Consider the following 15,728-nt stretch of genomic DNA (forward strand, 5'->3'; position numbering starts at 1 on the left):
TAACTTTACTTGTACTTCAGTAAAATTTCACTGAAGTAACAGTACTTGTACTTGAGTACAAAAGTTTATTCCTTTTTCCTACCACCAGAGTGAGGAGCGGCAAAAGATTGAGGCGCGCGCCACAATGGCTAGTCTGTCACCTTCATTCGCTCATGGGCCATCTTTGGGAGAAGTTCTCGGGGTCTCTCAACAAACAGCTCAGCGGAACAGGAAGTGCGAGCAGGGTAACAAAATCTCAGCAGCGACTTCAAAGGGAAAGAGTAACAAAGGAGGACAAAGAGGACGCGGCCCGCATTCTGGAACAGCTGAAACAGATAAACAGCTGCTGATACAACAGGATCTGCAAACTATTTCCTTTCAATGTTTATTAATAAATTACACATCACACTTTTAATCTGTTTAAAGTTACATTTAATGTTGTGGAATATCATAGTAAGACATTTTAGTTCCAGTTCTTACTTATCTTATAGTACTGTAGTTATTAATGCCATCTCTCACCTTCTAACCTCACCTGTTCTAAAGACGCTGGAAACTTTGTTACAGACGGATGACACTGGAGACTCCTTCCATAGATAATAAATACCTGTATATGTCTCCTAACAAAACAAGGTCTGTGTTTTCTTTTATAATATGAAAAATATGTTTTCCTCTGTAAAATAACATTGTGGTCAGAATCGAACACTTTTCAGACTGAAAAATAAATGGAAAAATGGAGAAAACAACAACACTAGTTCAGTGTATACCATAGAAAGGTAATTAGTAATTGTTGCCTCTTATAGAATATTTAGAAAGTAATATGTTTTTAAAAAACTCCAAGCTGTTAGAATTTTACACGTATGTGAGTCATATGGAATGATTTTAATTTTTCTACTTCTGGTGCTTCTGTCCAGTGTTTCACACTCACACACTCTCACAGAGGGGACCTGGAGCTGATCACAGGGGGCTTAGGGCATGAGGCGGGGTATACCCTGGACAGGGTGCCACTTCATCACAGGACACACACACACACACACACACACTACAGGAAATTGGGGAATGCCAGTTATCCTAATCTGCAGGTCTTCGGACTGTGGAAGGAAACCAGAGTACCTGGAGGAAACCCACCAAGCACAAGGAGAACACGCAAACTCCACACACACAGACCCAAGGTAGGAATCGAACCCAGAACCTGGAGACGCGAGGCCTCAGTGACCACAGAGATCACTACACTACACCATGTCATCGCCCCTTTACACTCTTTATTTATTTATTTATTTTTTCTCAGTCTTCTGTGTCTTTGTTACCTTCTGCTCCCTTTATACTCCCTGCCTGTGTTCTTTGGATCATATGTTAGATTTCCTGCGAATTAAAAATAAATAATAGTTTCGTCGTGTTTTATCCGAACCGACAGGTGGCGCTGAAGCGCATTTACTGCTCAAACACAAGCCGGAGAAAAAAAAAGGTTTTTTTTTTTTTTTTGTTCCTGTTCAGCCGAATCCTAAATCACTCCTTCCCCTAACCCACGCGCACTTAAAGTAACGCGCGAGACAGCACGAGCCGTTCCCTATATAGTGCACTTGGGGCCTGAGACGGAGTGCGCTGTGTTACGGTTTGAGACGCCGCCCTTGAAGCGTTGGGGTTTAGAAGTAAGTGTGAGTCAGGTTTATTGATTCTGTTAGATTAAAGGATTATTAAGCGCGTGAAACCTGAAGGTGTGTTTAAATGAACAGAAATGTGTGGAAATGTTCAGAGAGAGGAAGATGAAAGTGAAATCAGGCGCGTGCTTCCTGGTTCTTTACAAACACTCCAAGTGACACTGACAGGACACAATGTTACACACACACACACACACACACACACCAGTTACTCACTGATTAGGTGTTCATTCATTTCCTCTAACAGCAGCTGTGACAGTGGTGCAGGTGTGTGTGTGAGCAGAAATAAACACACTCTCAGATCTGTCAGGGTTTCTGTAGTAACCGCGCGTGCACGAAGTGTGTGTGTGTGTTTGTGTTCATTTCTTAACTGTGGACTCGTCCTTTTGTTACTCAGTGTGTTCAGTCTGATAAAGACAGAGCTGCTTCCTTATCATACACTCCACCCTCACACACACACACACACACACACACACACACTAGTCAGTGGTCTTTATTAAAGCTCCAACAGGGGATGGTACACACACACACACACACACACACACACTCAGTACTGATCCTCTGGTTTATTAACACCACGTGTGAAGTTGATCTCTTTGTTCCAGCCTGGAGTTTTTTACATTTACACAACTGAGATCACCAGGTCAGTTATTAACCACTTTAATACAGAAAGATCATCTCTCTCTCTCTCAGAACTCTCTCTCTCTCTCTCTCTCTCTGTGTGATATCGTTATGTTTCATACATCAGAGGACCTGAAACCAGTCTCAGAGACATTCCTGTCTGTCCGTCTGTCCGTCTGTCCAGTGAGATTATGTCGCAGCATGATGTAAAACTGTCTGTCTAGACTTTACTGAATCTCCTGCAGTCCTTAGATCTCTGCCTGTAGTTTAATCTGCACCATCAGTGAATCTAAATGTGGAGTAAAAGTGATGTTATGAACAGTTATGTGTGGGATTTAATAATCTACTGTAAAATAATCTACTAATGCGCTACTGTCTCAATGTAAACAAACACCTGCACCAATAGATATTGATTAGAAAAGATAAAGTGAATATTTTGACTGGGATTAGTTCATATTTTTACTTTGGCTGAAATAACAGCGCTGAAGTGGTATAAGTGAATTTTAACACGCTGGAGTGGTTTTAAGACAAAACTTCATCTTTATCCTTTGATCTACTTTTTCCATTTCTCATCTGTGATTCACTCTCCGATTACCGAACAGGGAGTGTATTTGTCTGAGCACCAAAGAAGGACAACTTAGTGTAAACAAGGCGTGAGATACTCAACCTTACAGAATGGGATTTCTTTGTATTAATAAGTTAGACAGAGAGTTCTGCTGTACAGAGAGACACACAGACATGGACGTGGGCTTCAACCTCTAATAATAATAATCATAATAATAATAATAATAATAATAGTATCACTGATTACATTAAAGATTATATCACTGATTATATTACAGCAGATTATTATTAACTTATTTTTAACTATTTCTACAAAGTCTTTAACTGTCGATGGCATGTACTGTACTAACATTACATTTATTTATATATGAGTGTGTGTATATGAACTCTGTTGGCTGCCAAGTATTGTCTCATGCCATGTGTTGAGGATGAAGTTGTGTGTGTGTGTGTGTGTGTGCAGGTGTGTGTGAATGCAGAAGAGTGTGGCTGTCCTTGGAGGCGGGATCGGCGGTCTGTCAGCCTGCTATTACCTCAGCAAGAGCTCCAATGTCTCCAAGGTGAACATCATTATTATTATTAGTAGTAGTAGTGGTGGTATTAGTAGTAGTGTTACACTCATGGTGTGTTATTGACTGTGTTTTCCTGTAGGTGGTGCTGTTGGAGGCGAAGGGAAGGTTTGGAGGGTGGGTAAACACCACACGTAGGGAGGATGGAGCGGTGTTTGAACACGGTCCGAGAGGACTGCGTCCAGCCGGAGTGGTGGGAAGGAACACACTCAACATGGTATTGCTTGTGTGTGTGTGTGTGTGTGTGTGTGTGTGTGTGTGTGATGTCCGAAAGTTATTTGAAAGCTGAATCCTGCGCTCTGATTGGTCAGAAGCATGTTGATTAATTCCCTACAGCAGGGGGTCTAACACTAGTGCAGGTTGATGTGAAGGTCTTAGTGTTCTGCTTTATAATATGCACATTACAGTAGATCCAGGTTCAACACACACACACACACACATCTGAGATCACGGTGCTTAAATGATTCATCTTATTATGAATATATATAGCTGCATGGAGGTATATTATTGTTATTATTATTATTATTATTATTATTAGACAGACTAATCTGTGTTTTGTAGGTCGATTCGATCCGTTAACTCGACGTGTCAGTTTTTCGATTCACACTTTTTAGATTGTTTAGATAATCTTAGAAACGTTAACATTAAAAGGGTAAATGTTGACAAAATTCTCACAAATATTCCAGAAAAAGCTTTTTCAGAAAATACAAACCGCTTTCACAAAGTACTCGCTTCACCAACATTCGCTTTAAGAACTGGAATTTTGCGAGAAATTCAGCTCGAAGCATTGTCAGCAGATGGCCGGACTGGACCTGACCGAACGCCGGCTGAGATACGCATATGTCCAGGAGCCGTTTAAAACTTGTTTGCGTCAGTGGAAAGCCGAGCGAAGGTTTTTGTTTGTTTTTGTTTTTTTGTGCAAGATTTAGTAAAGATACAGCGCCATAATCATAAATTAAGATTAGGTAAGGCTTAATGACTATTTAATTTATATTTTACACATTTAAATATATACATCTTTTTTAAATGTTTTGTTATGTTTTTAGATGCAAAAATATGTTCAGTAGTGTTGAACTGGTAATACTGGTAATATTTCTGGGAGGCTGTTACGGATTATCTGTATTTACATTATTCCCTATGGGACAATGCGCTTTACGATACAAAATTTCGCCTCCAGGACGGATTAAACTCGTACGCTGAGGTACCGCTGTACCCTGGTACAGTTTTTTAGGAGTTTGTGCGTTACCGCCACCTACTGGACTGGAATGTAACCTGTTGTGGATGTCCAAGAAAAACAAACATGTATTTACAAAATATGGCCTTGTACAATACACACATCAACAACACAAGTTATAGCATTTCAGTGTTTAATAAATACTTTAACTAGTTTAACCATAAATATATCTGCTTGAGATAAACTGACCATTTTGATTCATACAAATTCACATTTCATACAAACTTAAATAATTCTTTTGATTGTGTAAAGCTGCTTTGCCGCAATGAAAATTGCTAAAAGCGCTATACAGATAAAATTGAATTGAATTGAAGATATACAGTATGGCTTAGTGCTGCTAAAATAAAAAATATATCTACAGTATCACAGAACCTAAAAATGTGTAGGCGTGTCCAGGCTATCTCTGATTCACAGCACTGTTAATGACATCATGCTGTTCCGCTGTAACATGAGTGCAGTGAGTTACAGATACCCGTCGGAGTGAGCCGCACACCGCTGAGGGTGTGTTAGAGTTCACAACACAACTCACCTTCCTACACACCTCTCCACAGCCGTCCATTCATGATGTCCTCACTGATGAAGTGGACTGGAATCACAGTCAGGGTCTCAGGTCCGTGTTGGACGCCACTAGCCACACCCTTACGTCATCACCAGCTACCCTTTATATTAAAACTTATTTATCATAAACAGGAATGTATAAGGATTGGCAAGCCTCAGGTGAACACCGCTCCAAAATATAACATGTCTGCCACTAGGGGGCCTCAGACACATTCCACTTCACTTTTAAACTCCAGTTATAATGTCCACTTGCGCGTGTGTGTGTGTTAGAGTGTGTGTGTGGTCACTGGTTCTGCCATGTCTCCTGCAGCTGTCTGATTTGGGTCTGGAGGATGAGATCCTGCCGGTTCCTCACCATCACGTGGCCTCCAAGAACCGTTTCCTCTACGTGAAGGGGGAGTTACACCAAATGCCCTCCAGCTTCAGGTTCCTTCTGACTGCACACCTACACACACACCTACACACACACACACACACACACACACACACACACACACACACTGTATATATTATGGAAGACAGCATGATAAGATTCTTGGTCTCCTATTCTGACATTCTCTCTCTCTCTTTTTTTTTAATTCCTTTTCTCCTTCTCTCTCTTATCCTTGCTTTTTTATTCTCTCTCTTTCTCTATTATTTTCTCTTATCTTCTCATTTATTCTCTCTCTTTCTCCTCAGTGGAGTGGTGAAGACTGTCCCTCCGTTTACGCGTCCCATCATCCTCAGCGTGCTGAAGGAGGTCCTGGTGAGGAAGGGGAAGGAGGAGGACGAGTCCATGCACTCCTTCTTTTCCAGGAGGTTCGGCTCTGAGGTCAGCCCTAAAGAGCACTCTGTGTCGCGTTATAACACGTGTAGATGTTCTCACAGCGGCTGAGGGGCGTCTCTACACCTTTAGCCTCATAGCCAGGAATCATACATATACATGAGTAGGCAAATGAGGAAACGTCCCAAACGCTCAGTGTCTGATTGATTTATCCAACGGGAGGCAGATCAGTCAGAATGGGGTTCATCGTTACCATGGCAACCACTATCTCTTCATCACTAGTATTCCGTCTGTAGCTAGCTGATCTAGCACCACGCTGTCATCCTCAATCCTGCAAGACGATTGGTCCAGAGAGGTGATGACTCTAGTGACATCACACACATACTGTATGTAGCCACACCCCCAAAATAGGGCTGTGATGATCCTGAGAATTAGGTTTATGGGGAATTCATGGGGAAAATAGTCACCAGAGAGGAGTGTAATGTAATCTGACATCGGTTCTCTGTGTGTGTGTGTTTGTGTATGTGTGTGTGTGTGTGTGTGTGTGCAGTTAGCAGACATAGCGATCGACTGTCTGTGCCGCGGCGTGTTTGCGGGAGACAGCAGACGGCTGAGCGTGCGCTCGTGTTTCCCGCCGCTCCACAGAGCCGAGCAGGCGTGGGGTTCGGTCCTGCTGGGCATGCTCCTCTCCCGCGGTAATGTTTATTATAATGACCTCATTAATAATTCATCACATTAATACAGTCTAAACCCAGCGATGAATGAAAGTGCCAGGACCCTGTGACGTGCTGTTTTATTGTGATTATGAATAAATTAAAATTTTATTATGTATATAAATAATCTAATAGACTAAAGTTGTGGCTCTTAATGAGTGTAGAGCGTTAAAGACTGGACATGAGTGGGGGAGTAAATAGGAAAGACTAAAGATGATCCAATGGGAAGATGGATGTAAAGAAATGTAAGAAGGGAAGGAAGAAGTAGGACAGTAATGAAGAATAAATAAGGGATGAATACAGTGTGAGGAAGTGAGTACGTGTGTAAGGACGTAGAGAAGGAAGGATAAATTAGGAAGGGAGGGGAGGAGAGGGGAGGACGGGAGGTGTGACTACGAGAGTATAAATAAAGAATAAATGAAGAAAGAATAGAGGAAAGTGAGAGAGGAAGCAGACAATTAAGGAGGAGCGGACAGTATATAGTGTGTGTGTGTGTGTGTGTGCGCGTGTGTGTATGTGTGTGTGTAAGGAAGTGGAATAGTTTGAGTATGTAATTATTATAGAAATGAGTTGAGTTTGGACACTGATGGAGCTGTGTGTAATGTAAATAACATCTGGAGTGTGTGATTGATTAAATGGAGGAGTGTATAAACGGGTTCGGGAGGTTGAACTGTAATGACCTTTGCCCCACTGACCCCCGTGCTGTAGAGAAGGCGGGCACAGAGGGCACGTCGGCGCTGGTACAGCGGGCGAAGGCGGAGTCCTGGGCGCAGTTTTCACTGAGGGAGGGGATGCAGACACTCCCCGAAGCCCTGCAGGAGGCGCTGACGAGTCACGAGCGAGTGGAGATCCGTCACAGCGCCCCCGTCAGGTCCCTCAGCTACACTGCGGGCGGCTGGGAGGTGAGAGTGAGCTTAAACCGTGATCAGGAAAGTCACTTAATACACACTCGTGTGTGTGTGTGTGTGTGTGTGAGACGTGTGTGTGTGTGTGAGACGTGTGTGTGTGTGTGAGACGTGTGTGTGTGTGTGAGACGTGTGTGTGTGTGTGAGACGTGTGTGTGTGTGAGACGTGTGTGTGTGTGTGAGACGTGTGTGTGTGTGAGACGTGTGTGTGTGTGTGACGTGTGTGTGTGACGTGTGTGTGTGTGACGTGTGTGTGTGACGTGTGTGTGAGACGTGTGTGTGTGTGTGTGTGAGACGTGTGTGTGTGTGTGTGAGACGTGTGTGTGTGTGTGTGTGAGACGTGTGTGTGTGTGTGTGTGTGAGACGTGTGTGTGTGTGTGTGTGAGACGTGTGTGTGTGTGTGTGTGAGACGTGTGTGTGTGTGTGTGTGAGACGTGTGTGTGTGTGTGTGAGACGTGTGTGTGTGTGTGTGTGAGACGTGTGTGTGTGTGTGTGTGAGACGTGTGTGTGTGTGTGTGTGAGACGTGTGTGTGTGTGTGTGAGACGTGTGTGTGTGTGTGTGAGACGTGTGTGTGTGTGTGAGACGTGTGTGTGTGTGTGAGACGTGTGTGTGTGTGAGACGTGTGTGTGTGTGAGACGTGTGTGTGTGAGACGTGTGTGTGTGAGACGTGTGTGTGTGTGAGACGTGTGTGTGTGTGAGACGTGTGTGTGTGTGTGAGACGTGTGTGTGTGTGTGTGTGTGTGAGACGTGTGTGTGTGTGTGTGTGTGTGTGAGACGTGTGTGTGTGAGACGTGTGTGTGTGTGAGACGTGTGTGTGTGTGAGACGTGTGTGTGTGTGTGTGTGTGTGAGACGTGTGTGTGTGTGAGACGTGTGTGTGTGTGAGACGTGTGTGTGTGTGTGTGTGTGTGTGAGACGTGTGTGTGTGTGTGTGTGAGACGTGTGTGTGTGTGAGACGTGTGTGTGTGTGTGTGTGTGTGTGAGACGTGTGACTGACAGCGTGCTCTCTTCATCATTGTTTAGATTAAACTGGAGGACGGAGCAACTGTCAAAGCTGATCATGTGATCTCTGCTCTACCTGCCTCAGGTACACACACACACACACACAGGCGCAGGAATGAGTGTGTTCATAAGTGTAACTGTGTGTGTGTGTGTGTGTGTGTGTGTGCGCGCAGCGTTGGCCTCAGTACTGCCCCCTGCTGCCAAATCACTGTCACATCAGCTGCGTGAGATAAACACTGTGAGTGTCGGGCTCGTGAACCTGGAGTACGAGGGATTCGTGTTACCTGTAAAGGTCGGTACACACACACACATACATACACACACACACACATACATACACACACACACACATACATACACACACACACACATATATGTATACACTGAGAAAACTGAGTAAGAGAAAGAAAGGGAGGGAGGAAGAACTAAAAAAAAAAGAGTGATGTGGTGAGAGAGAAAACAGAAGAGGAGAGACAGAGTATAAACAACAACATGAAGGTGTGTGTGTGTGTGTGTGTGTGTGTGTGTGTGTGTGTGTGTTTTAGGGTTTTGGACACCTGATTCCATCCTCAGAGAACAGAAGTCTGTTAGGGGTCGTGTACGACTCGGTTCCGTATCCTCAACACGACCGGAGAGGAGAACCCACAACCAGACTGACAGTGAGACACACACACACACACACACACACACACACACACACACACACACACACACACACACCAGAGACCTCAGCGTGACCCCAGTACCCTCTGTGTGTTTTTGTAACTGTTATATAAACTGTTATAAAAGGTATTGATTTGCTACAGGCATCCGGAAAACAGGAACACACACACACACACACACACACACACACACACACACACACACACACACACACTCTCTCTCTCTTCCTTGCTGTCTCTCACTCACGCACACACAGATACACACACAATTCCATGTTTTTATTTCCCCTTTATTATAAATGTAGCTCAGTCAGTAACTCAGAGTCGCGCCACAAGAAAGTGGCTGTTAGGGTTCATAGTGTGTGTGTGTGTCTGTGTGTGTGTGTGTTTTGTAAGCTCTGATGGGATGAGCAACAGGGGAAGCCGAAACACAAAGCACACACACACACACACACACACACACACACACACACACACACACATACTTTATTAACAAGAGAAAATGTTATGTGCATTGTGTTGTATAAAAGCCCCTCCCCCCACCTCTCTCTCACACACCCCCCCCCCCCCTCCTCCACACACACAAACACACACACACACACACTCTCTCCATTAAGAACATTTTGAACAGGATGAAAATACTCTTCAGTCCTCCACAGAGCACGGAACCTTTAAATAATTCACCTGTCCTGCTCGTAAATCATTATTAATGAAAGAGGGACGTGTCCAGCGTTTTGTCCTCCCCGTGTCAGAGTCCCGCGGTACAGCAGGAACACGCTCATCTTTTTAACTCACAGCTTTTTATTGTCCTTATATGGAGTTTAGGGCAGAAATAAGTGGGCGTGTCTTTGGGGTCTGTCCCTGTCCCAGAGTCCATACTGTATAAATTAGGGCACTAAACAATAAGGGTGTGGCTTTGAGCTCCTAATTGATAAAATGGGTGTGTCCGTAAACATGAGGGTGTGTTTATAAACGTGAGGTCAGATCTGAGTGGGCGTGTCTTTCACTCTGTTCAGTTCCAAAACCCCGCCCTTTAAAGCTTTTATTGGACATATATGACGCTGATGACGTTAACCTGTGTGTGTGTGTGTGTGTGTGTTTTGAGGTGATGATGGGAGGTGCTTGGTTTGAAGAGACATTAGGTCGTCCAGCTGAGGTGAAAGGTCAGGCGCTGTTGGATCAAGCGGTCCAGGCCATGAGCTCGCACCTCAACGTTACATCATCACCCGTGTGGAGTAAAACTTCTGTACTGCAGGTGAGCATGAGCCTGCTGCTCCTGTCTCTCTCACACACACACACACACACACACACACACACAGTTCTACTTGCACATGTTCATGCATGGATGTGGAGAATGTAATGTTTATATGATTTTAGTAGAAATATGACGTGTAGTTCCTGTTCCTGCCACCAGGTGTCCTTAAGTCCCTCGCTGGTAGTCAGTTCTCTCCTCAGTCCCGTCACTCGGCTCGTGTAAAGAGCAGCAGATGACTGAGGATTGTGCACTCATGTGACACAATTATCTTTTTATCCTAAGAACATTTTCTGCTCTCAGCTTTAAAGCAGCGGTGTGTAAGGTGTAACACCCCCTGCTGCTCATAAACTGACCACACACGCCAGATCTGTTGCATGACAGTCATGCAGTGATGTAGTGTTGTAATATCTCTATAACAATCACACACTGCCTCTTTAAGTCGACTGATCGTAACCGTCCTCGGTGTCTTTAATTAAACACTGCAGCACGTTTCCACTCAGTGTGTTTATCATTCCTCTGTCCTCGATCACTCTCAGCTCCGAGAGACGCTCTCCATGGAGACTTTTAATTGGACGATGAGTCAGTGGCTTATTGTCTGATTCAATCTCATCTCGTCTCCCTGTTGAGTAAATCAACAGTCAGGCCAAATAATTACGGCCTATTAAACCTTCATCATAAACATTGTGTTTTGGCGTTATTCATCACCGCATCACCTCTCCTCATCACTGTGGTCCCATGCTCGCCTCACGTCAAAGCCGTCTCACCTCTCGTCACAGCCGTCTCACCTGTCTCGCTGCTGAGTCTCATGTGTGTAATCACTGAGGTGTTTAAGTTTTTACATCTTCTGCATGAAGAGTAAACAGAGTTAGTGCTCCGCTCCCGGACAGAAGTTTTACGCTACTTTGCATTTTTCTTGCTAACGCAACACACTGCAAGATTTGTCTTATTAACTTTAAGAGAGACAGTAATGAGAGACTGGTGAGAGGACGAGTGTGTGAACCTGCTAGAGACGGTAATGATTAGTCATTAATCACTTAATTGGAATAAAAAATGTAACTGATGATAAATTTATTACAGATTAGGTTTGTTTGGCATGTATTTCTCCGTAGCCCTCAGATCTGTTAACTGTGTAAAATTTATAAGGTTAAGAGCCGCTGTAGTGGAGGCGACGACAGGAAGTAAAACCTTTATTGCAGTAACGTACAGTATGAGCGCTGAGCGAGTCAAGCCTACACAGGAACAGTAGTGAGAGCACGGCGAAGGCGTTCCAGTGTGTGTGTGTGTGTGTGTGTGTGTGCTTGATGTAGATGTTCAGGAAGCTGCATCACAGAGAGGATTTAAAGTGGAACATGAGTCAGTGTGTTACAGTGTGTGAGTTCGTCCTGCTTCAGCCTCGTCTCCCCGCTGAGAGAATTCGCTTTTGTCAGGCTTTCAGCTTTTGATGTGAAGTTTTTCTTGTTCAATTATATATATATGTGTGTGTGTGTGTGTGTTTTCAGAACTGCATTCCACAGTACCATCTGGGACACTGGAAAAGACTGGGTGAGATGATTTATTATGTTTTATTACATCATCAATAACACACGTTACAGACACGCCTAACATCACACACACATCACCTGTATAAACCCGATGCACATATCTCCAACATACTCAAATTTATTATTATTATTATTATTAATTATAATAATAACAATAATAGCAATAATGATAAGGATAATAATCATGCTGGTGTTTGTGGTTTCAGAGCTGATGAGGCAGTATATCAGCGACCACGCTCTTCCACTCACGCTGGCCGGAGCCTCATTCGACGGCGTCTCTGTTATTGACGTCATATTTAGCAGCCGGAGAGCTGCAGAGGGGATTGTGGGAAAAATCTAAAGTGTAATAAGCTGATAAATAAACCGTATTGCTGTAACACTACAGAAGCTGCTCTGAGATTTACATTTAATGATAAATGTTGAGGTTTTATGTCTGACCAGCGTGACCAATCAGTCAGTCCATTTACAAAAGTAACCTTTTTAATAAAGCTTTATACTTGAGGAATATATGTAGTTTATTTCTGAATTTGTCATTAATTATAACTGAGAATGGTGACCATGTGTGATTGGGTTCAAACAGATGAAAGGATTAGAGTTTAGAGTTCTAGGATGGGATTAATAGCGGCTAGGCTTCAGGAATGGGGTTTAGGGTTAGAATTATCATTCATTTGTCAGTATTATTAAACTTTTTTTTACATTTTATAATTTTTTATTAGTTGATTGATTCTATAAAGCTGATTTGCGACAAGCATAATTACACAGATAGTCCCCGACGTACGAACGAGATCCATTTCAATTCAATTCAATTTTATTTGTATAGCGCTTTTAACAATTTACATCATCACAAAGCAGCTTTACACAATCAAAAGAATTAGGTTTATATGAAATGTGAATGTGTATGAATCAAAATGATAAGATTGTCCCTGATGACAAGTGGCAATGAAAAACTCCCTGAGATGGTAATAGGAAGAAACCTTGAGAGGAACCAGACTCAACAGGGAACCCATCCTCATCTGGGTGAAAACAGATAGCAGGGATTAATGTGCATAATAATATGCGAGACTGGAAGTTCAGTATAAGAGGAGACGTGTAAGATTAAAGTCCAGTTTGTTCCTGGAGGCTCAGCTAGACTGTGAGAAATTCCAGTCCTGAACTATTGAGCGACTGATGTCACAGGTCCTCAGAGAACAGCTGTCTGCATCAGTCGAGGACAGGACCACCTTCATGGAAAAGTGGAACCAACCCCAGTCACCTCACGCATTCCAGGCAGACCACACGGGGGCATCCATGTGATGAGATCTCCAACCAGAAGCAGGACTCCAGGATGGGTCAGACAGGTCCAGAGGGCAGAGGGGGTCTGGATCACTGGCAGCTCAGGAGCGACATGTATAGCTTGACAGAGAGATAGGTAGAGGAACAGAGAGCAGAAGAAATGGAGACATGGCAGTTAGGTCTAGTCACAGTCACACAATGTATAATGTGAATGTATATTTAGTGTAGAGTGCAAGCAGAGACTCCGGCAGGACTAACTATGACATCATAACTAAAAGGGAGGAGCCAGAAGGAAACACAAACATGAGGGGAAACTGAGATGTAAAGCAAACCATCACCTCACCGTCAACAAACCTGAGTGATCAATGAGAGTGGGAAAGAGGGGAAGATCCATGCCAGGAACATGTTCATAAGTAGGATTTGTTCATAAGTTTGGGACAAAGTGAGTCATGTACATCTTTGACACAAATATACAATAAAAGGCATACCGATACGCTTGACTAAACCCCAACACTGCCATCATGTGGCCAGAAACCGTAAACATGCGAAGAAAATTAATCTCACAGTAAAAGAGATAATCACTAGAGACAGAGACGAGGAGGAGGCGGGTTATTGTGTAGGACGACTAACACACACAAGGATGTTGCCTAAACTTAGACTGCAAATTAAGTTTAGGACAGTTTTACAGGACAGGTATTTTCTATCATCGTGCTCTCAGACTGATTCACTGAAACCGGTGAGGCCGACAAATTTCTCCTGCGCGCGCACACAATATACCGGACTTTAGACATTTTATACATTCACTTACACACTGAAATTATGGTATATAATTGTAAATATTGGTATATGTTAGTGCTGTGTCATGGACAATACACATGAGCTACTCCCATGATTTGTTCGCTTCTATGAATGTTGTTAGGACCGTAGTCCGTTTGTTTCTGCAGAAATTCATAACTCGACCTGTACAAATAACACTGAACTAAATTACATTAAACATAACATTTGAATTTTACATTTCAATTTAATTTGTCACATATGCAACCATACACCGTATGATATGCAGTGAAATACTCACACAAATGCCCGTGACCTACAATTTAAAACAAGTATGGTGAAACCTCAGATTGCGAGTAACTCGGTTTGCGAGTGTTCCGCAAGATAAGCAAATATTTAAAAAAAAATTTTTTACTTGTGTGTGAAAATTGTGCATGCAGCGTGCATCCTGTGTAAATAATTAAGAGAATGGAGTGAGGTGAAAAGATGGCAGACATCTCTAATTCTTTTTTGTAATATACAAAAAGATTGTTACTGTCTTAGTGCCTAGACAATATTTGTTGAACCTGTAAACAAACTGGACTTACGAACGAGCTGTTGAGGACTTTTAGTACTCTCCTTTAAGGTGGAGCTATTATATAAAATTAACTTTTTTTTTTGTAATGTTTAGACATTCATGTACATAAGGCTGAATGTTTTACTTCTAATGTGACCTCATATAAGCTGTATCTTATGTACATAGACATTAAAATGATGTGTTAGTAGGAGGAGTGAAACAGAGGGTGTGTGTGGGGTAATGCATGATCTGAGGGTTATTGGAGCTGGGGTATTAATACACACACACACACTCTCTCTCTGTCTCTCTCTCTCTCTCTCTTTCTCTAGAGGAGGAGCTCTGAGACCTGTGAAGAAATCACGTAATAAGGGACCTTTAAGTTTCCTAATCGCCACGTTTGCGCTCTGACCCTTTAGCCCTTTCCTGACCCCTGAACTCTTTCACCGTATTTATTACTTGATGTTTTCGTCCTCGCTCTGATACCCGACACACAGATCTGCTCGGCTGAACCTCGCTGTGAATGTTAATGGAGTGCTGTGACAGTGTAACGGTGAAGAGGCTCGTTTAAGCTTTTCTCACCATCATTTTCAGGTTTTTTCATGTTGTAAAGTGGACGGGAGGTTTTTAGCAGCACTTCACTAAATGAACATAGACACTCAAGCCGATAGAGAGAACACAGCCGAGGCAGAGTCTAAAGCCTCGTCTGCAGTGGAAGGTGAGCTCAGAATCTGTCCCCCCCCCCCTCCTCCCCCCCGGGAGCTTTGGAGGAGCAGGTGGAACGCAGAAGGAGATGAGACGAGCAGACGTTCGGCCTTGACGCAAAAAAAAACAAAAACCTGATGAAATGTTTTTATTGTTGTCCTCGTCAGAACTCATCTCCTGTCTGCTTTAAGTTCAGGACCAGTGACGCAGTGCTGTGTCTGGGTTTAAAGAAAGATCAAATAAACCATGCACAACATTCCTGCTTGCTCAGAGGTGTGTGTGTGTGTGTGTGTGTGTGTTCGCTAATCAGTCACGCACTGTAATAGCTTTCAGATTATAATTCTGGATTGTGATTGGTCAGAAGGTCGTTCTGTAATAAATACAACAATGTAATTGTAACTAAACTG

At 43.2% G+C, this 15,728-nt stretch overlaps 1 protein-coding gene across 2 annotated transcripts; it reads left to right on the forward strand.

The window, feature by feature from the left end:
* The first annotated feature begins 1,486 nt into the window (after positions 1-1,486).
* Positions 1,487-12,522, forward strand: ppox (protoporphyrinogen oxidase). Of its 2 annotated transcripts, none has more exons than XM_053490654.1 (13): positions 1,487-1,625; positions 3,280-3,376; positions 3,468-3,602; positions 5,488-5,603; positions 5,856-5,988; positions 6,491-6,635; positions 7,362-7,555; positions 8,581-8,644; positions 8,733-8,851; positions 9,105-9,218; positions 10,327-10,476; positions 11,976-12,018; positions 12,224-12,522. In XM_053490654.1, the coding sequence occupies exons 2-13, from the start codon at positions 3,290-3,292 to the stop codon at positions 12,355-12,357; spliced, it is 1,434 nt and encodes a 477-aa protein (XP_053346629.1). In that variant the 5' UTR covers positions 1,487-1,625; positions 3,280-3,289; the 3' UTR covers positions 12,358-12,522. The 2 variants fall into 2 exon arrangements, with proteins under 2 accessions (XP_053346629.1, XP_053346628.1); XM_053490653.1 differs by lacking the exon at positions 1,487-1,625 and adding an exon at positions 1,642-2,277.
* Positions 12,523-15,728: the final 3,206 nt, after the last annotated feature.

Source organism: Clarias gariepinus, unplaced genomic scaffold (genome assembly GCF_024256425.1).
Source record: "Clarias gariepinus isolate MV-2021 ecotype Netherlands unplaced genomic scaffold, CGAR_prim_01v2 scaffold_30, whole genome shotgun sequence".
Lineage (NCBI taxonomy): Eukaryota > Metazoa > Chordata > Actinopteri > Siluriformes > Clariidae > Clarias > Clarias gariepinus.